A 24986-nucleotide genomic window follows, 5' to 3' on the forward strand; every position below is an offset into this window, starting at 1 on the left:
TTGAATCTGTATTTAAATTTGGTATAACTTTCCAACTGCATGTTTTATTTTCCCAACCATACTATTTGCTCTCTTAAAGAAAGGGTTTCTTGGTATCAGTTACACCCATAGAAAATGTCTCATATGTAGTATATACAGCAAATAAAATTTGCTGATTAAAGGAAATGAGATAGTAAGTTATGTACATCAGAAATAAGAACTTCCATCCTTGTCTAATAGTGTTTTCCTAAGAATGGCACATGTGAGGACTGTTCTTAACCCAACTAATTTACCCTGTAACACTGGATAAAACATAAACTCTCTGAGCGTATTTCCTCAGCTGGAAAAATGAAAGGGTTGGCGTAAATTAGTGGTTTTAAAACAGCACTCTAGGGAGCCCTAAGGGTTCCATGGAAGTGCCCTTAGGGGACTGCCCCAGACAACAAAGGTAGACCTACAGGGCTTGGATTCCTGGGATTAGGAATCAGCTGTGCTTTTATTAATCTATATATTAAGTTTCCACATAACATTTCATTTGAGAAAAGAATTTTGCCGATTTAAAAAGGAAAAAAAAAGCTAAAAACCTCTGGTCCAGATAATCTGTAAGATCCCTTTGAATCTAAACCTCTATGATTCTGTTTAGGGAAATTCATGCTAAGTACCACATGCTTGGAAAGAAAAATAAGACATAATCAGAGCTGCTCTAACTTACAGATGAAGTTGGCAGCCACCTACATGAAATGAGCTAAACAATGCAAAAAACAAAAAAGCAGACCTAGTCACTTCACATTATTTTCACCACTGTTTGCTTTACTTTAAGGATATTAGTCCCTAAATTAAATGCAAATACTGACAGGAATAATATAATACGCCAGTAACAAACTCTAATACCTGATCATGAATTACTTTACCATCAAGATTAACAAAGTAATAGCAAACTGAGCAAGCCTCCTGAAGAAAAGAGGACGCATGCAGAAGAGAGGGCTTGTATAAGAAGTTTTGATAAGTGTCTAGAGTACTGCCCAGAAAGGGCAGAGCACTAAAGTCATGTGATGCTGGATTGTGGGCAGAAGATGTCAAAAGGTCCTCAGCAAAAAACTCAGGTTGCTGGAGAAAAATAGAGTCAGAAACTTGGTAAGTAAATAAAATCTCTAATTTCAAGAACGGAAAGGCCTTGGAAGAAAATCCAGAGTTAGGTACTCTGTAAAATGTTTACACTCATTATCTCATTTAATCTTAATAGCTCTATGAAGTAAGTACTACTATCAGGTCTACTTGGCAGATGAGAAACCTATACTGAGCAAAGCTAAGTAACAAATTCACTCAACTATCTTTGGAGATTGGACTCTTAGCCACTATCATTCCCTTATCCTCTGAGGGTTGCTTCTTCTTTTTCTTTTAAAATTAATTAATTAATTTTGGCTGTGCTCGGTCTTCACTGCAGCATGCAGGCTCTCTAGTTGCGGCACGTGGGCTTAGTTGCGGTATGTGGGATCTTAGCTCCCCGACCAGGGATCGAACCCAGGCCCCCTGCATTGGGAGCACAGAGTCTTAACCACTGGACCACCAGGGAAGTCCCCTGAGGAGTGCTTCTAACTTTGTCTATTCATTCACCAAGTATGTTTTGAGTGCCTATCACACTATCACACGGCAGGTACTGTTCTAGGTGGTGGGAATAAAAAAGTGAAAAAAACAAAGTTCTGGCTCTATCATGGGGCTTACATTTTGGTGGGAAGAGGTAGAAAAAAGTCATTCATTCATTATATAAATAAATAATCAATCAGGTAGTAAGAAATGTCAAGAAGAAAAATAAAGCAGTAAGAGGACAGAAAGTAATCAGAGGACAGAGAGAATTATATAAACTATTTAGGATGGTCAGGAACATCCTCTATAATAAGGTGATATTTGAACAGAAACTTGAATAAAGTGAAGGAGCATGCCAAACAGATATCTTGGGAAAGAGCAGATCAGACAGTGGGAATGGCAAATGCAGAGGCAACGGGGTAGGAGCATGCACGCAGCATTTGAGAAACAGCAAGGAGCTACTGTGGCTAAAGGGAGGGAAGAGTAAAATGACTATGAGATTAGAAAGGTGCTGGAGGCCAGATGATAGAGGACCTGAGTTAGGTGGGAGTCCCAGAAATCTGTGCATGCCTAGCAAGAGCCCTACTCCCACTTCCCTCAGCATCCCCACTCACCTCTACGCTGTTGGCCTCAGGACCATCAGGATTAATCCCATCATGCCCCCTTTCCTTGTCATGCCAGTCCCTCCAAAATGCCCAAGATCCATCCCCCGGATTCTACTCCCCATATGATTAAGTACATCATGTTTTCTGATCCCATCTTCTACTTCCCCCTTCACCATTTAAAACACTTCTACTGTGCCCTCTCAAACTCAAGGTCGATTATATACAAAATCTCCTATACACTCAGCCTCATCTGTGAACGTTCACTTCATCTTGCTCAAACAAAAACCTGAATCGCCCTAGATAACATTCTTTCTTCCCTGTAATCTTCTGGAATGGTGGCTACTTTCTCTCCTACATACCTCCTATTGGACCTGGAGGTAGGGTTAAGAGTTCTTGTACTCATTTCCATTTCTAAACAATTATCCCTCTCTCCTCCAAAAAAAGAAAAAACCTTACCACCTTCAAATCCCATACCATCACCTTCTCCCTCTGCTAGCTGTAGTTATCTACTGACCCAAAGTCACTTTCCTCATTCCTCAAAGATCTTAGCTTCTGGGTCACTGTCACCCTCTGCAATACCACTCCTGAATAATTGTTGACTTCAGTATCTTCTTATATCATTTGTTCTTAAAATTTGTGTGTGTGCACATGCCCTGAATCCCTCTGAAGGTCTAGGGGTGAAGCCTGGGGACCACTTCTCAGAATAATATCTTAAATGCAAAAGAAATATATAGGATTATAAATAAAGCCAATTGTAATGAAATACAGTTATCAAAATATTTTAAAAATGTAATATAGTAATACATATGCCTTTTTGTAACACTTTAAATAAGAAGCTTTGCAATAGATCTAATAACTACTATAATTTCACAATAGTGATTAACATAAATAATATTTTAAGGGACCTGCAAAAACTGTAACACGATATGAAAATATCATTTCTATCAAGACAAAGTTACAGGTACTGCTATTACTTTACTGGCTTGTTACCTATATTGTTAACTGAAGGAAATGTTAAATTTCACTTAAGAATTAGTAAAGATAAAGATGAAATTTTCCCCATTCCAGTTAACAAACCCCCTGAATTCTATCCATAGACCCCAGCTTAAGAACTACTTACATAGATGGTCTCTTCAATCCCTGTCCTCTCCTTTGGCTTCCTTGGCTTCCTCTCCTTTGACTATCTTGTCCATCTTATCTTAGACTAGTCTTGCTTTAAATTCATCATCGTAATCTCAGCTGTGTCCTTGACGCTTCATGGCAATTATACTATGTTTCTCTAGTTCATTCAGTATCCTGCTCTCTGGGATAAATATTTCATACTTTCTCCTCTCTACTTAATCCCCTAACACCTCATCTTTCCATCTTCCATTCCAACAGAAAACAGCACACAACCTCCTGCAAACTTCTACAACCACAAATACCAACCTACCTGCATCTCATGTCCATATATTCTATATTATTTCCTGTTATTATGGATGAACTGTCCATTCTCCTAGATAAGAACAATTATTCGATTTATGTAGATGATTTCATTCCTTCTCGCCTATCAAACAATTCACTCCAGAAATTTCTCTTCTCTTTACACAACCATTCTCATTTTTATAAACAAAATGATAAAGACTCCCACTTCTGCCTGCAGCAACTGATCATTTCTTGCTTTTCCAAAAGTCCTCAAAATAATTGTCTATATATTCTTTACTCTTCTCCCATTCCTTCTTAAACCTACTCGCATCAGGCTTTTGCCTCTTTTCCAAACCCCACTATGACTTCACCAAAACTGCTTTTGCCAAGGTCATCAATAACTTCTTCACTGTTAAATTCAATGATTGGTTTTCAGTCAGACTCTTATCTTGACTCAGCAGCATTTTTCCCTTGAAATACTTCCTTCTCTTAGCTTCTAGGATATTTGCCTGGTTTCCCTTCAACCTTCTTACTCCACTGTCCTTTGCTGTCCCCTCCACATCTTTCCGACCTCCCTAACCCCTTGAAGCACCCAAAGGCTCAGTCCTTAGACCTCTTATTTATTCTACATATACTCTCCCTTAAGCAATTTCATATAAGCTCCTGGCTTTAAATGTCATTTATATTTATATAGATGACTCCCAAAATAACTTCATAACTCACATCTCTCTCCTGAACTCCAGGCTTGCATACCCCGCATCCTATACAATATCTCAAGTTTAACATGTCTAACTGAAGTTATGATATATACCACCCCCCAACCTACTCCTCCTACAACTTTTCCATCTCAGTTAATGTCTGAGTCTTTCTCATCTCATGTGATGGCTGCTATTTTCTTCTAGTTGCTCAGGCCCCAAGCTTGGAATCATCAGTGATTCTATCCTAACTGTGTCCTCTAAAACCTAACAGCTGGCCCCCAAGTTTTCTTTCTAACCTCACCTTCCATTACTCTTCCTCTCTCTCACTTAGCTCTAGCCATGGTAGTCTTTTTGCTGTTCCTCAAACACTCTCATATCAGACCTCTGTACATGAAGATTTCCACCTGGAAATCTTATCCCTCAGATGTCAGTATTCCTTTCCTCATTCCTTTTAAGGTCTTTACTCAATATTTTTTCTACATTAGAACTTATCAGTATCCAACATATTATGATTTTTATTTATTTATCTTACTGTGTATCTCTTCCACTAGAATGCAAGCTATACGATAACAGGGATTCTTGTTTTGTTCACTGTTGTCCTCCTAGCACCTGGAACAGTGCCTGTTACATGGTAGGTACTTATAAGCACTTGGTGAATGGATGAATTAATAATGGAAAAAGTAGAGAAGCAACTATGAACGTAACTAAATGAACAGAAAGTCTAATGGGGTCACTGGTCTTTTTTAACTAGGTTTATAGTCTTTAGTATCTTAGAGAGATAGAAGAAAATCATTTTTCATCAAATAAGAACAAAATATGAAGAAAGAAACAATGCAGGAAAGATCTGTTGAAAATTAGAAATATGACTGCTATAATTTTTAAATCAATTAAAGAAAAAGAAAGCAAAAGTGGGAAAAGCTCATAGAACTCAGAACAGAAAAAAAAAAGGGGGAAAAGAGAGATAAGAGAAGCAGAAAACCAATTACAGAATGGGGTGGTGAGGGACAAGGAGATAAAATCACTAAGGAAATATTTTTTTTAAATTTCTCTAAGTTGAAGGAGGGTCTTTAAATTGAAATCACCCATCAAATACAAAATAGGGGTCAGGAAAGAAGACCCACAGCTTACCACATTATTTATAAAATTCTTGAAACAGGAAGGATAAGGAGAAAAGCATATCATTTTGAAAAAAAAAGTTTTTTTAAAGAAGAGGAAAAGAACAAGAAGCAGACTTCTATCTGCCACCCAAAATGTATCAATGCCAATTTTTTTTAGCTCTTTAAATCTTTTCCTAAGATATAAAACCATAGAGATAAATTTGATACCCCATATTTCCCTTTTCCAATTCTACCATCCATGGTTCTGAAGGAAAACTATTTTTAAACCTAGAATTCTATATCCAACTAAATTATTAACCAAACATGAGGGTAACATAAAGTCACTTTCAAATAGGCAAGGACTCAGAAATTTTACTTCTCAGGCACCTTTTCTGAGGTAATTACTTGAAGATGTTCTCCAACAAAACCAGGATGTAAACTCAGAAAGAAGAAGATGTGGAACTAACCTAGGAAAAAAGAAATCCCAAGATGAGAGAAGTGTAATAGCTCAAGAAATTAATTAACCCATACACTCCAAGAAAAATGCCTCCAAAGAAGAATGGAATATATTCCAAGCAATAGGTATAAGGACTAAGGAACTGGATGAAACTGATCAGTTGGTAAAGAAATCATATTTTTTTTTCTCAATAAGACAAAATAAAAGTAACTAGAAACTCCAGAAAAACAAAACCTAAATAAGAAAGCCATGGTTCAAATATAAAGCAAACTAAAAAGTAACATTATTTTAAACAACTGATAGATTATAATGTTAGGAATTTTTTCCTTTGAGTGGTGCAAGCATTGTAAAACTGAAACTATGGGTAAGGAAGTATGATTAGGAAACACTAATGATCTCTACATTGAAAACTATTTTACATAGAACAATTAAAAACAGAATTGGTTAAAAGGGGCCTTAGAAAAGTGGGATTTTAGAAAAACTTGTTTACATATTCCATTTGATTAAAAATGTAACATGATATAAAATAAGAATGAAGGCGAGGGTTACTAAAACTGGTGGGTAAAAGTGAGATGAAGAATAGGATATTTACATAGTATCTGCTCACAAAGTATCTGCTCACAAATTCCTTATTAGTTGCCAAGGGGAAATAGTAACTTTAGTGGACAAACCTGGCAGACCACACCTAGATCGAGCAACATTGTAAAGCAACTATACTCCAATAAAAATTAACAACAACAACAAAAAAAGTGAGTCAACATGGACCATGCAGTTTCAATAGGAAGCAAAGTAAAACAGGTGTTAACGAATAGAAATAAGAGAGAATAAGACACACAGAAGGTCTCAATGAGGATAAAAAAATAGATGAATGACACTCCACTATCCCCTTAAGTATAGAAAAGTTTCCATTTACAAACTTCTTCTCACTTTTCCCTCATCAACATCTTTCACCATTTCATCAGTAGTCACTTATATCAGCAATTCTCAACTGTTTCCAGAATTAAATTCTCTTCTAAATTTCAGAGCTATATTTCCCAAAAGCCAACTAGACATCTTTAACCTTTATTTCTTCAGATTCTTCACATTTACTATATCAGAATCACTTTCTTCATCTTCCTTTCTAATCCAACATTCCACTACCATTCCCTTTCTCTGCTAGTAAATTCATATACAGCCTCATCAAAAAGAGAAACCTCAATCAACTTCAATTACCTTCTCTCCTTCATCCCACACCCAGTTCAATGATATTTCAATTTTAAAAAGTATTATTAAATATCTACTATGTACTATATGCCAGCGAAGAAAAATTAATGACACAAATCCTATAAATTTTCTCACCAAAATGTGGTGCAAATTCTTTGTATCTTCTCCATTCCCAGTGCCATAGTCTTGCTATAGGCCTTCATTATCTCCTACATGATCTAACTCATCTTCATATTTCCAATTGCTCCTCTTCCCTCAAATCTCACAATGGAATTAGTTTTTTTCCCCTAAATCTCAAATCTGCTCATTTCATCACCCTGTTAAAATTATCAGTGGCATAATTAATGTTAATGCCAAATTTAAAGAGCTTGGTCAATGACTAGGAACAGTATTTTTCTATTGTACTTAACAGCAAATGTCATTTTAACATGTAAGAAGTTTTAAAACAGATTTATTTTGGATAATTTATCTTTATTCAAAAAGATAAATCTCTTTTGTATATAAAGTTTAACACTGCTTATAGAGAAAGAAGCTAGTGAGGAATGTATTCAATGTGTCTATTTAATAGGAATTAAACCCAAATATTAAAATCCAAGTAATCATTTTGACTTATTAATAGTTAAAGAAAATAGATAATCTGAGCAAATTCTTATATATACCTATAGTGAAAATTTTTCTCCACTGGGTGGTTCTTAAAACTCCTTCTAAATTTAGAACTATTTAAACCCAACTCTAATTATATAGTTGTTTATACTGAAGTAAAAATGAGGATATGGACGTGATAGAGTAAGGAAGAAAAACAGCTTCTGAAAATGTGAGTTGAGCATCAAAATGTGTGCAATCTTTTAAACAGATAAAGCTTTAATGAAACATCTATACTAGCCTGAACAGTATAAAAGCAGTAAAGGAAGTGTGAACTAGAGGAAGTAGAAGTAGAAGAACATGCTTTGTTCTACAACCATTACTATGTGCCACCTTGAACTATGTATTTACCTTTAGACTAGAATGGACTCAAATGCCCAGACTAGAACCTATACTCTTGAAATCCAATTTCTAAGTAAAATAAGATTTATTATCAATTTTCAGATAAATATAGGGAAAATTATTTCATAAAGAGACATTGATATAAAAGATTTTCCTTCAAGAACTTATAAACATAAGTAGGTCATAAGTAATTTTAAGCTATGTTGATTACCAGAGAAAGATAGTATAGAAAGAGACCTAAGGAGGCAATCCATGTCATGGTTTCCTGCCATAATATATATATACATACATACAATACCCTTAAGCTCCTCATAATGATTGAGTTTTTTTTATGCATTAAGGATATCTTATTTGAACAGAAAAATGTAACTCTAAAAGAAAACGTGAGGTTTCATTCATTCTTCTACTAATAATATAGGGCTTTAAAAATTGTTCTTACTTTGAAAAGTCAATGCAAACGTTATGAAAAAGATTATCAAAAGCAAAGGCAGCAGAAATAACAAAAAATTTTAGAATGTTACCTTCCCTAGATAAGCCGTATATATATATATATATATATATATATATATATATATATATATATATATATACACACACACATATATATGTATATAGTTTATTAATCTGAAGAAAGACATTTATATTGTGAATTTATTTCCCCAACAGAAATTTAAAATTATAACATCTACTTACCAACCCAACACAGTTGCTTAAAGCCACTTTAGTTGTACTACGTTGATCTTGCAAGTATCCTGTGTAATGACAGTTGTCTAAAAAATCATGTTTCCACTGGGGTCCATCTCTCCCCCAATATTCTACTGTAAAATGTTTGGACACAAAATCTGTGTTGAGAGTCAAGTTTAGGTGAAAGTGCTTGCCATAGGCTGAAAGTTTAAAAAATAACTTAGATACTGCCTGTTGTGGATCGAAAGGGTCCATACTCCGTCTTCTCCTGGAGTGCTTATCATTCTTCACAGTAAAGCTGAGAAAAGCTCCATTTTGATCAACCCTTATTGGAATAGTTAGCTGGTAGTGTTCTAGATAAGTCAGGAATTCCTCTTTGTAATCACAAGGCAGAGAATCCAGAAAAAACACATGGAAGAAAAGAAAATTTAACAGAACAAAGAAGTAGCAGTATAAACAACAACTATATTGCTTAAAACTATGCATCATTATATGTGAGGTATGGACAAAAAATGTTATAGTAAACAAAAATGAAAGAGTAGAAGTTTAAAAATCTCAAAATGAATTAAGTTCCAAATATTCCATTCCTTAAAAAAAATTCTAAAATTATTTTGAAAGGCTATTTTTCTTTTTTAAATCTAATTTTAAAGACATGAATTCTAAAAGCTAAATTCTACAGTAAATATGAATATTTTATATTGAAACAAAAAACAGTGAAAAGTACACATATGTAAAAGAACAGAATTTCATTCAGATAAAATATGTTTATGAAAGTTACCCAAAAGAGTTTATATAGAATCTCTACAGTCTTGTAGAATTTTTTTTTTTTTTTTTTAATTATCAGTCACAATGTAAAATACAGCAGCCACTTTGGAAAACGGTCTGGCAGTTCCTCAAAAAGTTAAACACGGAACTACCACCTGACCCAGCAATTCCACTCTTAGGTATTTTTACAAGAGAAATGACAACATACATCGACACAAAAACTTGTACATGAATGTTCATAGCAGCATTATTCATAATAGCCAAAAGGGGTAAATAACCCAAATGTCCATCAACTGACGAATGAATGAATGAATGAATAATACGTGGTATATTCATACAACAGATTATTCTACAACAGAAAGGAATGCAGTACTGATACATGGTATGACATGAATGTCTTCATAATCAAAGTTCATTATCTAATACTATAAAAACACTATGCTAAGTGAAAGGAACCAGTCACATATTATTCCATTTATATAAGTATACAGAATAGGCAAATCTCTGCAGGGAGAAATAGGTTAGAGGTTGCCTAAGGCTGGGGGTAAGTTGGTTTGGAGGGAACTGGGGAGTGACTGTTAATGATTTCAGAGTTTCTTTTTTGGGTAATGAAAATGTTCTAAAATTGATTGTGATGACAGTTGTACAACTCTGTGAATATACCATAAATCACTGAATTGTATACTTTAAATGGGTGATTACATGTTATGTATACTACATCAAAATAAAGTTGTTTAAAAATTATCAGATTGACAAAAAATTCAGAGGACTATTAAATATATTTTCCTCACTTAGGTGTACTAAATATTACCAATCTACCTTCTTAACCACATCTTCCTTTAGCTAAGTTTATCACTAAGGCAGAACCAAATGTCTTCAAATTGCTTCACTGTCTACACATGAAGTTCATCCACAAATATAAACTCCCATGAAACCATGACCAAATGGAAAAAAACTGAAAAATAATATTTATTTCACGTCTCATAAATAAGAGTTCATACTAAATGCTATGGCTTTGTTGATCTACTTTGAGAGCCACATTTTGTACATATGGACTTCTAGATATATACATCAATCTATAATAGCCTTGAAAATCTGGCTCATCAGCACCAAAAAAATGAACTATACATTCATGGGAGGAGAATCCAAAATGTATGCTTTCAATAATTCCATAAGAATTGGACTGGTCCATGGAAAACAAAATGACCTTCACCCCTGGGACCTCTGTTAAGATCTTTTCTATGATATGAAGTTCAATTTTATGGATTAAAATTATAGGGACCTATGGGTTAGAATTTGAAAAGTTGAACTTCTTATAACTCTTACTCTTTTATCCAGCTTCCAGTCCTTATATCAGAATTCTTAAGTTTGGAAACATATTTTTCCACTAAGGGTCCATATTAGAAGGATCTTATATCAGAATTTGTCTGCTTTCTTGCTCTTTTACAAGAAAAACCTTTGGATTCCTTTTGAACATGACCTTGCCTGTAAATCCTGGCAATGAGTAACCCTATTAAAGTTTAGAATTCAGAAGAAGAGGCCTAGGTTTATCATCTTCTAAGAAAGACCAGTCAACTCTAAAATGCACTGGATATTAAATCCTAGCAGGACAAGTTAAACAGACTCTTTTAGAGTCATTAACATTTATGAAACTAGCACTGAATTGACACAGTAGGCCTCTGCTCCTACCAGTATACATCCCAAAGAAAACATTCATCCAAACTAAATATTCAGAATCTTTTCTTGTAAGATTAATAGCAACTTTTTTTGTCAGTTTCAAAAGCAGGAATCCTACCTTGAGAACTGTATGAAAGCCTGTGGTCACTATGAAATTCCGATGAAGCCATGACGAGGCTCAAAATCCAGGTCAACGTCTTCCACAAAATTTCCATAATTTAGAAAACTGAATGATTTTTTAGAGGGCTACCTATGCGCTAGAGAGTCAATACCATGCCAAAATCGAAGCATAACAATTTTATTTCTTTAATACTTCTTGCAGATTAGTTATTAGATGTTCCACTGTTTAACGGGTATTTTTTTCCAACATCCCGTACTTTCTTCTGTATCTGGATTCATTTTCTCAGTCCAAAATGAAAAAGATAATGATGGTAAAATTTTCATAAGCAGAGCATTAGGCTGATTAGTCACTAAAGTATGGCCATTTTTTAACCTAGAAAAAAAAAAATTTAAGTTAACTGAAAAATATTCTGAATGGACAGATCTATATTGCTGAATGCTTGCCAAAGGACATATACTACAAAATAACATAATTAAATCAAACCATTGTTGTCCTTTATAGTTTAAATAAACATTCACAAGACTAAATACCAAATTAGAAACCTAAATGGTTAGCAGGATAATGCCAAAGCTACTTAATAATCAAAGAAGGAACCTGAAGAGGATTATAAAAATTCTTTTTAAAACTTTGAAGATAACAATGTATGGGTATAGTGACTAACCTTTTGATAAAATAAAAACTAGGCTGACTTTACAAAGTTCATTTTGTGAAAGTGATAAACAGTATGTGATTGCATTCCTTAACATGCTTTTCAGTACACTGCTGTCCAGAGATTGATTTGTTGCTTTATGAGGCACCTATCTATTTTTTCTTACAGAGTAGATCTACAAATACACAGTGGCATTAAGCAGCTGTCTGTGAAAACTCAGACAGTAGCATAAACTAAACTTCTGAAAAGTTGAACCATATTTACTGTAACCCTTGACTTTATCTGGAAGTCTTTTATGACTCATAAAGCAACACATATGAGACAATTTAAACTATCTAGAATGTAACTGTAAAGAAAAGTAGTTCATTTTCTGAAAAGAATTTTTAAAAATTCAATTCAGGTATCACAACAGATTTCATGTCCTATCTCACGTACTTTTCTTTCGACTTACAACTTCAGAGTCCGTGAATTCACATTTTATACAGAACACTGACATACTTGGCTACCTAATTTCCCAGCACATAGCACTTTAGAATAAGAAAATAACAAAGGGACTAGAAACTAGCTCAGTAAAAGCACAAAAGTGACAAAAAAAGAGGAAAAACTACAAAGTAGTTTTAGAAGCCCAAGCAATACAGTTCGAGGTAGAGACAAATAGCCCTTATGTAGCTTAATAGTTCATATTGTGTATTACGACTGTGTTACAGCTGAATATCTGATATTCAAAATACTATGCCTGAGTCAGGAATAAAAGGTTAAATTACTTTTAATAATGTAACTTATTGTTATGACAGCGAAGTACACAAAAGATACTAGATTTTCATCCCAAAACCCTAATACATGAGATTATCATATAATAAATCCTTACATATTTGTTGATTGAAAAAAATGGATGAGTAAATGAATGAATTAATTAATAGTGATTAAAATAAAGTCAATTTAGGGATATTAAAGGATATTTAAGATTAACTGTAAAATTAACTTTTTTGGAATACTTCATTCCCTATAGTGCTAGAAATATTGTTATTACAAGATATAAAACAACCACAACCATTTAAAGTTCCTTACATCTGTGTCTACAAGTTATTAAACTGCTAAACCTTGGAAAAACTAATTTATTAATCAACAACTGTTGTCTTACAATGTTTTAAAAATGATGTTATAACAACATGGGGATAAGAAAAGATTAAGACACAATCCTTGCCCTTTAGAAGCTCATAATCTAAGGAACAAAGAAAAAACTCAAGACAGACTGACATATGCCATAATAAAGTTATAAAAGGTATTAGAGGAGATCAGATGAGGGAGATGACTTCTGAGTCTGATGGGTGAAGGAAAGTTTATGAAAAAAAGTAACATTTCAGATAGGCTCTGGAAGATGAACAGAATTTCACAAGTCAAATTTCTGGGGGCAGTCATTACAAATTAAAGAAACAGAGTCCACAAAGTCTAGATGGAAAGAAAAAAATGGAAAATATTATTAGTAATAATAGTAAGTTTGGTTCCTATGCAGAAGACTAACAGGTAATAATATCTAGAAAGGTAGTTTAAGGTCAGGTCCAAAAATAAAGAGAACTTTAAATATATGTTACTTCTTTTAATATTCACAGCAATCTTGTAAAGTAGGTATTATTGCCCCTGTGTCAGGAAGATGGCCCCAATGATCCTTCCTCCTAAAATCCATGCCCTTCTGTAACCCCCTTCCTTTGAGTAATTTGATCCTAACTAATATAATACCTCAAAGGTGAGGGGATGGCACTTCTATGATTAGATTACAAAAGATTCTGACTTCATCTTAACAGTAGACTCCCTTGTCGGGCTTTGATGAAACAAGCTGCCATATGGAGAGGCTCACATGGCAAGGAACTGAGAGCAGCCTTCAGATAACCACTGGCTAGGAAATGAGGCCCTCAATGCAATAGCTTGCAAGAAACTAAATCCTGAATATGTGAGCTTAGAAGCATATGCCTCCCCAATCAAGTGTTCTGTGGTGACCTTAGTCCTTGCCAACACCTTGACTGCAGCCTCGTGAGAGACTCTGAAGCACAAGATAGAGCTAAGCCATGCCCAGACTCCTGAACCACAGAAACTGTTAGTTAATAAATGTGTGTTGTTTTAAGCCACTAAGTTTATGGTGATATTTTTTGCACCAATTGATAACTAATACAGCTGCCAATTTACAGGTAAAGAAGTTGAAGCTCATAGTGGCCACATAGCTCAAAAACAGCAGAGCCCAGAGTCATACATAAGACTACCTGACTCTAAAGTCTAAATTCTTTCTATTATATCACGCTTCCATGTTTTTTTTTCACGCTTCCATTTTAAGTCACTCTAACTTAAATATACAATAGCAGTTGCATACAACCAGTATCAAAATAGATATTCATAAATGATATGTTAATTAACATGAACTTTTAAGCAACTTGATACACAATAACTGTTTCATCTCAAAATTTCTTCTACAATGATTTAGGCAAAACAACAGGCACTATATGTCCTTTCGCAGGCAAAAATCTATAAAGAGATTAAATCACACCATCATTCAATAACAGCACAGTTGACCCTTGAACAACATGTGAGCCAGGGGTACTGACCTTCTGCAAAAATCTGAATATTACCTACAGTTGGCCCTCTACACACATGGTTTCTCCATAATAGATTCAACCAATCAAGGATAGTGTATTACTGTAGTATTATTATTGAAAAAAATCCTTGTATATGTGGACTTGCAGTTCAAACCAGTGTTGTTCAAGGGTCAACGGTAAAGAAAACAATCCAGTTATCTTGATTCCCAACCTACTTATGTACAGTCTCCAGCTCCTTAACAGTTGCTTCATGAACATTTACTCTTCATTTTTTTTTTCAGATCACTTGAGTGTTTTGCATAAAAATGTCTGACATTAAGTGAGTCCCTCATATACTTTAATCTTCCTTTAAAGAGGAATATATAAATAACACATTCGAGTTAATTTCTAGTAGTGGTGACAGATTTGTACTGAATCACATTCGTCCTTTTTTCCTATTTTCCTGGGCTCTGAAACTGACAAACTTACAATATAATTACCTGGGTTTAGGGAACAACTCTTTTCTTCCCCTTGAGAAATTTCCTGCTCTTCACAGTTTTTTAACTTCCACTCTTACCATTACTAGCACTGTCCTATAAATGCCCAAGTTAAGTAAGCCAGTAGCCTTGAAGGAAAAGGTAGTATGTAACTACCTGGTCAAAAGTACACTAACACTTGATTTAAGGACCTGCAGTAAAAAGAGCACTGATGCATAATAGAAAGGGCAGGAGCTTTGAAGTTAAACAAACCAGAGTTACAGTCTTGGTTCCACCACTAGCTACAGTATCTGGCACATGGGCACTCAATAAATTTAAGTTTCTTTCTCCTTTCTCACTCCTTCCTTCCTTCCCCACATTTTTCAAGCCTCCAATGCCAGTGAGGAAACTTAACAATAAGTAAATGAGTGGGCTCAAGTTCAACTAAAATCAACAACAACTACCTGTCTAACCACTCTTAGTTACCTACACAATAAAAATGAATGGGTGAACCTACTTTCTGATACCTACTGAAGAAGTTAATCTGGATATCATAAACAAATATGTATAGGTACTAATGTATCCAGATATAGTTTCCAAAATTCAGATTGATATTAAAATAGTACATAATTACCCAGAAATCATAATGCATTAACTCCTTACATTGTACAGCAGAAGCATTAAGCTGTGGAAAGCACAAAGGTTTTGAGTTCTGTCTTGACTACAGGTTACTTAACTTTTATAGATGAGACGTTTCCTAGATTACACATGATGTAAAGTGTTCACATACTTCATTTTAATGGTTAAATAAATATTAGTCCCCTTCTCCTTGTTATCTGACTCATCACTTTTCAAAGGCCTTCCTTCAAAAATAGTTTCATGTTCCTCCTTCCCTTAAATGTGGAATGGTTGGATATGATGATGGAATCAATCAACCAGATTGTATTGTCTTTTAGAGCAAACAGTAAAGAATTTAAGTCATGGTAACTGGGCTTACAACTATTTTAAATTTGAAAACAGAATCAAAACTTCCATTTTACATTGATTTCACATAGGTGTCTTTCCCTAAGACAAATGCACCAACCAGTAGAGTTAAGGGATCATTTAACAGCTTCCATGGATCAAAGCTACACTAAGTAGAAATAAGATCAGACAACTTGCACTTTAGTGATTCCCTCAGTAGTCTACCCTGGTTGAAGGGTACTTAACTTGTCTTTTTCCTCTATCATCTTTACTTCCCACTCAAATGATCTAGGAGTAGCCAAGTAACAATTTCCTTTCATGAACTATCATTATGGAGCTAAAGAACATGTATAACACCCTTCTCGACTTCTTTCATTCATCTTAACTCTGGATATTTCTTTTAAAGCCGATTTCGTCTTCACAGAGGAAGCAACAATACTATGCTTCCTTCAGGTACTCAATTTTTATATGTGAAAATTAACTTTTCATCTCATTTTCCATTTATTCACTCAACAAATATTTATTGTCACCTACCATACGCCAAGGCTTGAAGTACAAAAGTTTCCAGATCAGTTATAAATTTTGCGAGATTGGTTTCCAAGGAAAGGTGCAGTTAAAGAGACTTAAAACTTACTAACAAGAAAAGCAAATAAGCCAAAGCAAAAATACAAAATATTATTCTACAAAAATCAAGGCCCAAATTACATATAGTCCCAAACTGTTTTTTTCCAGATGGCAAGTTAAATATATGTTATCCGTATTATAACTTCTCTCCTGAAAAACAGAAACACCTTTTTCTCTTGACGTTAGCTCAAAATGTTAATAATCAACTATGCCCTTTGGTAGAACCAAGAGAGCCATCCACTTCTTCCACCTTTTACTCTTCCCCCACCAAATGTTCCAAAGAATGTGCTACTAACTCTCTTAATATGTTAACTCTCTTTATTCTCTCACGGAAGTCACACACAGGGTAAGATTTGGCATAGAGGCCCATCCACTAGTAGTAACTAATGGTTGCCAAGGCAATGAAGAGGAAGTGGTAAGAGTAGACAAGAGTAGGAATTAATCTTACACGTATTGGCCCAGTCATGAAAAATATTAAAGTATTTCAGGTCTTGAGGGTAGAGGTTTTTGCCCTTGAGAATCACAAAAATATTAATACCACAATACAGATTTCATTTGCCGCCATTTGTGAGAAATGAATGAAGTTGATTTGTTTGAAATCAACTTATTTGCCTCTATAGCTATTCCTTAAAAGCCCAAAACACCAATGATCACATATAAACACTAAATTAATATAAACCAGAACTGCAGCTACCACTTTGGTGAAACACAGGAAAACAACTATCTCTAAAATTAATTTTCTCAATTTCCTTTCCACTACACCAGTTTTATGTTACCTTTCTTTCCCTGTCATGAATTTTGAGAGCTATCATTCACACATCTAAGTTTCAGTCTAATCAACATAAGCTAAAAAAGGAAAGGAAAAAAAAAATTTGTCCAAGAAATTTGAACCTAAAGGAATATGTTGGAAATCACACTCCAGTGTGTTTTTAAAAGTTCCAAGCAATAGTTCAGTTTCCCCTTTCCTCCCTCTTTCTGCACACCCTCGCCCACCCACCCCCATCCCACTTCACCCAGACAGAGGGTAACAGTCTGAGCTGCCCTGGTTGAGTTGATCCTAAAGTTAACATTCAGCAGCCCATTTCCAGACAGCAGCGCTAAATCTATTTGGATAAAACGCGTGTGACCCAGACAGTTGGCATTTGGCCCAAACGCGTTGCACCGGCAGCTCAAATAAAAACAAGAGTAAGAAACTCACTCTCTTGTTCCCTCTCAGTGCGCTTTCTCACTCTCTTGCTCTCTTTGCCTCCAGTACAACAAGGAAAGAAATTACCAAAGACAGGAATTGTAGTACACATTATCTGAAGGCAGCTTTCCAATAAACCCTCCAGCACAAACCCCTCCCCAATCTCTGAACTTTGATCCCATATACCATATATACAGACATACCCGATATTCAAGGCTCCGGAGAGTTATGAGTCTAGCACGTCCCAAGTGGCCAAAAGTAAATCAAAAACACACATTTCCATCTCTTTGATTAGCTTATTAAAAGCTTAACATATCTAGAGCATCGGGACTATAGCTAGCACATTAATTCTGCCCTCTGAGCCCAGGCATAAAATATGCACTTGTCTGACTACTTAAGACACTGACTTGAAACTATAAAATGCAGAAGGTTTTTCTTTAAGAAAACTGAAAATCAGATTAAAATACACATCATTATTACTTTCCCGATTACTACTTGGTGATTAAAGACCACAAAAATCATCATCAAGTCATACTTCACAAAACATGTCTATTTGTATAATAAACGTATATTTTTTTGCATCATAAAATATTTGCAAGACCCAGAATTCTCCAACCCCCGACTAGTCTGGAGTTAAAAGATTTCTATCTGTAAAATGAGTTCAGTCAAGCTCACTCATTGCCATTTAAAAAAAAAAAAAAAAAAAAGAAAAAAAAAGAAAAAAAAACCACACAGAAAAAAGTTTCCTACGCGTTATTCGGAAGACAAGCAAAGCACAAGTTTTAATTTAAAAAAAAAAAAAAAAAAAAAAGGTTTCATTGAATATTGTGAAGTCTTCCTTACCGTTTTCATCTTCAAATTCTGATAAAAAGTAAGTTTCAAACAATAGAGATTGCACTGGACGACTCACGTACTCCCTCTCCTCTTTTTTTTTTTTCTGCCCCCCTTTGCAAAGCCACAGCAGTGAGTTAGTTATTCTGCAGCCAGAATAAAACCCTATAGTCTGGCTAACCCGGGTTTTAGAGAACGGACTTTCCGATTTGGCAGAAAAAGAGATGCCTTCAATACATCCAGGCTATCATCCTGAGATGCTGCCTTTGCAAACCCCCTTTCTCTCCCGTACCCCCTCCCTCCAAAAAAAAAGGGGGGGGGAAGAAAAAAAAGAAAGGAAGGAAGGGAAAAAAAAGACTTATTGGGGGTGGAAGTGGTGCCCTCTCTTCCTGGACAGCTTAGTGCCTTTGCTATGCAAATAACATGTGAAGAGCATCAAAAGGTATCAGGAGAAAAGAAGACAAGAGGAGCAGGAAGGGCAGCAAAGTTTTGTTGAAGTAGCCCTAGATCTCACTACCGGCCCCCAGCCAACTTGAATTGCAGCAGTAGAAAATTTTGGCAGCTTTTCCTCGGAGGCAGAGCACACTGACGTCAGTCTGCAGATGTGCCGGGCTGCGTCGGGTGCGCATGTGTCCTGGGTCGTCACGTGGAGGGGGAGGGGAGGTAGAGGTACAATCGGGGTAACCAACTACCAGCCATTCAGAAGGGTTTAGACAATGTCAACTTTTCCACCCTGTGAATGAGAGAAATTCTGGCCCTTCTAACCTCAATCCCCTTCCCCACTCCGCCTCTTTTCCTCCTCCTCCTCTAACCTCTTTTAGAAATTCTAGCCTGGTTTGTGATTAGTTGTTTCTTGGAAGAGGGAAGGGGGAGGGAGGATGAATGGCTTTAGATGAACTAATGTCACTGTTAAGATCTGTAGTGCCCGTCTCCGTGTATTATTTTTAAAGTCCACGCAACAGTAATGTTAAAAGTTGCACATAAACTGTGTCTTTGAGGAAACTATAGTAAACTCAATCAGTGTCAGATTTCAAGACTCGGTAGCTACATGTGCACAAAATGCCTTTTTTTGTTTGTTTGTTTTCTAATATACCTCAACAAATAAAATTGCCACCAAAAGGGAAAGTAGACTAACATAAACTAAGACCAGCATACTTTCCATCTGATTACTGACTTCAGGTTATGCGGGGCTTTAGAAGAAAAAAAAAAAAAGTAGAAGGAGAAGTGGGGGAGGAGGGGGGGCGGGGGAAGAGAGAGAAGCTTGCATTATTTCCAGATGAGGGTGAGACTGGATGGTGTTTTAAAGTGCAACCGGGGAAAGCTACAAGTGGAGTGTATTTTTTTTTTTAATACAGTATATTGAATGAAATTTCAATGACTGCCCAAATGAAAATAAATCCTAACTCAGACCCCAAGGGTGGGGGGTGGGGCAGGAACCCTGCTACTATCTCAAGATAAACAAACAAAACCTCAAAACTGGTTTTTCAAGCTTCCCAATCCAACCCCCTCCCCCCCCAGCTCCATACACACCAGCTGCCAGTCCATACTTTAAGGATAAAACACGGCTACTACGTAGCACTTTCACTTTCATTTGCTGGGAGAAAGCTACTAGCATTAAACTGTGGGGAAATGCCCAAATATGTTTTCCATGTCCTAAGCAAGCAAACAAAGTCTGGCACACAAATCGGAAACAGGAAAAAATGTGAAAATAGCTCAGGACAAATGTTGCCTTTCAGCGGTGTAATCTGCTGCATCATTTATCTGCCTCTACGGTTGAGAGTAGGGTAGGGAGAGGTTTAAGAGTTTCCGAGGGGGGGGGCGGGGGGGAGGGGCTCGGAATTGACGCCTTGAAATTCCAGCAGTTAAAGCCAAGTCAATTTCCGATGGCCAGAACCAGAAAGGGGAATTGGACCGGAGGGAAGGGGACAGGGAGGAGGACCTTTCTGAATACCAGCTCTTAAGTTTCAAGCTTCTGTTAACATTATTGCTCATTTGATTTTTTTTTTTCTTCCTACACCGGAGGTAGTAGGTGTAATTCTTCTGGTGAATACATGAATAGTTGGCTAAAAGAAGGCATGAATCAGACTGAGAACATCCAAGAATACAGTTATTTCCATTCTTCTTTGAGGACTGAAAGGGGAAAGCATCTGTCCACAGTCAATAGTCCTCACCTTGACCTTAATCTGTAGTATCTAGCTCAATTCCGTTTAAAATGTAGAAATATGACCTGTGGTTGGAATTGACAGTTTTAAATAAAGGTGATTCACATGGAGAGATATGGATATAGATATATAGATATAGATATTTGCATTAAAATACACAAGATGGCTTATCTCATAGCAATAATTGTAAATACTAAAAATAAGGGTGGGCACAGAGCTGGTTTAGCATCAAACCACCCTTTAAATGGTTGTTGAAACTTACCCTTAATTTTTCAAAAACTGGTAGTAGATAGACACAACCAGCAGAGAAAACTAAAATTAAAGTGTGAGTAGTAACCATCTGTATAAGCTGACTGAAAAGTTTTTACTCTCAACTAAGACAAACTACCTTAGGAAGTAGCAGCATTGTAAAGGAAAGGAGCTTATTCAATGAGAAGTGGACTTTGGCTAATTACTTATTCAAAGAGTGCCATCCTGCGTCTAAACAGAGTAATGAAAAATTTCCAAGAGATTCCTTTTCTCCAAATGACTAAATCAAAAAAAACTATGATATGAGTAAGGGTGAAAAATTATCAGCATGAGAAATGATGAATTCTCAATTTAACTTTGTATGTGTGCACATGTGTGTGTGTGAGTGTACATTTTCACTGCATTACAGAAAATTCAAACACATTCAAAAGTAGAAAAATATTACAATGAATCCCAATGTATCCATTATCCAGTTTCAATAAGTGTCAAACCAGACCAGCTTTCCCCCGTTACTTGTTCCACCCCACTGGATTACCTTAAAGCCAATGTCAGATAACATTTTGTTGCATCCATTAAATATTTACCTGTATTTCTAAAATATAAGGACTAAAAAAATAACCACTACTATACCACTATGACTCTTAAAACAATAATAATTCCTTAATTTTGTCAAATATTAGATTTCCTCAATTGCAAATAAAGGCTTAAAAAAACTATTTTTATTGGAATCAGTATCTATACATTGCATTAGGTTGATCTACCTCTTATGTCTTTAAAAACTTTTTATTGAAGTAGAATATTCATAAAGAAAAGTACATAAATATATAACTTGATGAAAAGTGTTGTGTAATGAATTTTCACAAACAGAACCTGCCCATCTATCCATCTAACTCAATCTATTGGTTCCTCCTCGTTTTTTATCTTGCAATACAAATGCTATATTAATATCTTGCCATCCTAATATTATATACAGCACTTCCGTTAGCATGGAAGTGTTTTAGTGCACTACACAGGCATTATTTCTTAGTTGAATTATATGAAACAAATTTAAATCAAACCCTGAATGAATTTAAGTTGCAATAGAAATTCTTTGAAAAAATTTTCCTCCAGCTTTCCTTCTCATTCTCTGTTTAATTAAGAAATGAAGGGGGAGTGGGGGTGGGGGAGGGATGGACTGGGAGTTTGGGGTTTGGCAGATGCAAACTATTACATATAGAATGCATAAACAACCTGGTCCTACTGTATAGCACAGGGAACTACATTCAACATCCTTTGATAAACTGTAATGGAAAAGAATAGAAAAAGAGTGTATATAATTAAAGCACTCACCTCTCAGTGGGAGACACCTTGGCTTTAAAAAAAATTAAAAATAAATTTAAAAATTTAAAAATTAAAAAAAGAAATGAAGATTATGGGAAAAGTGGAGGTGATAGCAAACCCCCTACCTAAAAAAAGCTTTGCTATCAGTCTTTAGAAATCGAGTTAAATATAAATGAATGGGCCCTTTCAGGAAATCAAAGATGGAATAAATGGAAATATGGGAGAGGAAGGAACTTGTATATATGTATGCCTGCATGCATGTGTGTATTTATTTCAGAGACTGAAAAACAGAAAGGCAGAAGAGACTGAGAGTCAAAGAATAGGGACTGAGGACATTTTACAGGTAAGAATAAACTTCTACCTTACAATTTTTAATATATTAGCATGCACATTAAATTTAATTTTTTTTTTAGTTAAAAACCAAGGCATGTCTTAAAATTAGACTGTTCTCTTGTATTTTCAGAAAAAAATGAGATGAAGAATTCTGATTTTATGCTTGTTTGAAATTATTAAATTGGAGCAGGTGACTATCTCTAAAGATGATGAGTTTTGAATTTACCTCCCAGACATTAAAACCAGATTCAATACACAAAATATTTTATTCTTTCAATGAGACTGGATGTGAATTTGATATAGTTAAAATAAATATTTTCTAATCTTTTGAAAGACTATTATAGGGTTTCTATAGTAATGTGCAAAGGCTCAAAGCATAAAGGAAAAGATTGATAAGTTTAAATTTATTAAATGAAAATTTTAAAAACATTAAAAAGTGAAAATATAAGCCAGAAAGTGGGAGAAAAATTTGTAACACATATAACTGAATCATAATAAATATCAAGAATATTGAAGGAACTCTCACAAATCTATAAGGGACAGCCCGAAAAAAATAAAAAATAAGAAAATGGCATAAACAGGAGAGTTGCAGGAGAAAAAACCTAATGACGAATAAATGAGAATGAAATGTTCAATCTTGATAGCAATCACAGAAATGGAAATGTTTCTCTTTCATCAGAGTGGCAAAAATGTTAAAATTTGATAATATCAACTGTTTTGGAGGACTGGGCAAATGGAACATCTAGTATATTGTTTTTTGTTTTTTTTCCTTTCTTTTTTTCTTTTTTATTTATTTATTTTAATTTTTATTTTATACTGGAGTATAGTTGATTAACAATGTTGTGTTAGTTTCAGGTGTATAGCAAAGTGATTCAGTCATACATATACATGTATCTATTCTTTTTCCAAGTTCTTTTCCCATTTAGGTTATTACAGAATATTGAGCAGAGTTCCCTATGCTATACAGTAGGTCCTTGTTGGTTATCTATTTTAAATATAGCAGTGTGTATATGTTAATCCCAAACTCCCAATCTATCCCTCCTCCCCACCTTTCCTCCCTGGTAACTGTAAGTTCATCCTCTAAGTCTGTGAGTCCGTTTCTGTTTTGTAAATAAGTTCATTTGTATCATTTTTTTTTAGATTCTGCATATAAGTGGTATCATATGATATTTGTCTTTCTCTGTCTGACTTACTTCACTTAGTATGATTATCTCCAGGTCCATCCATGTTGCTGCAAATAGCATTATTTCATTCTTTTTAATGGTTGAGTAATATTCCATTGTATATATATATACCACATCTTCTTTATCCATTCATCTGTCGATGGACATTTAGGTTGTTTCCATGTCTTGGCTATTGAAGACAGTGCTGCAATGAACATTGGGGGTGCATGTATCCTTTTGAATTATAGTTTTCTTCATATATATGCCCAGGAGTGGGATTGCAGGATCATATGGTAGCTCTGTTTTTAGTTTTTTAAGGAACCTCCATACTGTTCTCCATACTGGCTGCACCAATTTACATTCCCACCAACAGTGTAGGAGGGTTCCCTTTTTTTGACACTCTCTCCAGCATTTATTGTTTCTAGACTTTTTGATGATGGCCATTCTGACTGGTGTGAGGTGATATCTAATATAGCGTTGATGGAAGTGCAAATTAAGTGCAAACACCACAAAGAACAAATTTGGCATTATCTAATACAGAGGAAGATACGCATCTTTGACCCAGCTATTTCATTTTTAAATATATAACCTTACAAGGTTCTTGCACATGAAAATCCCCATTAATAATTAAGGCAACACTATGTGTAGCAGTGAATAAATGGAAACAACCTAAATGATTATCAATAGGGGACAAAAAACAGCTGTGATCTATTTCTACAACGGAGTATTATTTGGCAGTTAAATGATGAACAAAATCCACACATGTCAACATGGGTAAATTATATAACATTAATTTGAAATGCTGCAGTAGGATACATTATGATTCAAACTGGGATAGGCTGTATATATATGATAATTTATATAAAGTTTTAATTATAAATATTTTTAACACCAAATATATATCTCAAACTTACCGAAGTATGCAGAGGAAGAACATATGGTATCTTGATCATAGTTACCTGGCAGAGAAAGAGAAGAGGATGCAATTAAGGAGGAGCACAAAGGGAGAATCAACTAAATCTATAAAATTTTGTTTGAAAAACAAAACAACCTGAATTATTATCATAAAATGTTAACACCTGTTAGTGCTTCCCTGGTGGCTCAGTGGTTGGGAATCCTCCTGCCAATGCAGGAGACACAGGTTTGAGCCCTCGTCTGGGGGGATCCCGCATGCCGCAGAGCAACTAAGCCTGTGTGCCACAACTGCT

The 24986-nt window shown here is 35.1% G+C and overlaps 1 protein-coding gene across 9 annotated transcripts in view; it reads right to left on the minus strand.

The window, feature by feature from the left end:
* ADAMTS6 (ADAM metallopeptidase with thrombospondin type 1 motif 6) overlaps positions 1-24720 on the minus strand; it is a 282437-nt gene extending 257717 nt beyond the window's left edge. For 3 of the 9 annotated variants that reach the window (XM_068535410.1, XM_068535409.1, XM_068535405.1), the window contains exons 1-3: positions 18564-19266; positions 11256-11630; positions 8705-9069 (exon numbers count right to left, since the gene is read on the minus strand). In XM_068535410.1, the coding sequence (XP_068391511.1) occupies positions 8705-9069; positions 11256-11352 (462 nt within the window). In that variant the 5' untranslated portion in view covers positions 11353-11630; positions 18564-19266. Of the gene's footprint in view, positions 1-8704; positions 9070-11255; positions 11631-17732; positions 17792-17923; positions 18084-18563; positions 19270-24692 lie in introns of those variants that run through there. The other 6 variants (XR_011073073.1, XM_068535408.1, XM_068535411.1 and 3 more) reach the window with 6 other exon arrangements.
* Positions 24721-24986: the final 266 nt, after the last annotated feature.

Source organism: Eschrichtius robustus, chromosome 2 (genome assembly GCF_028021215.1).
Source record: "Eschrichtius robustus isolate mEscRob2 chromosome 2, mEscRob2.pri, whole genome shotgun sequence".
NCBI classification, from domain to species: Eukaryota; Metazoa; Chordata; class Mammalia; order Artiodactyla; family Eschrichtiidae; genus Eschrichtius; species Eschrichtius robustus.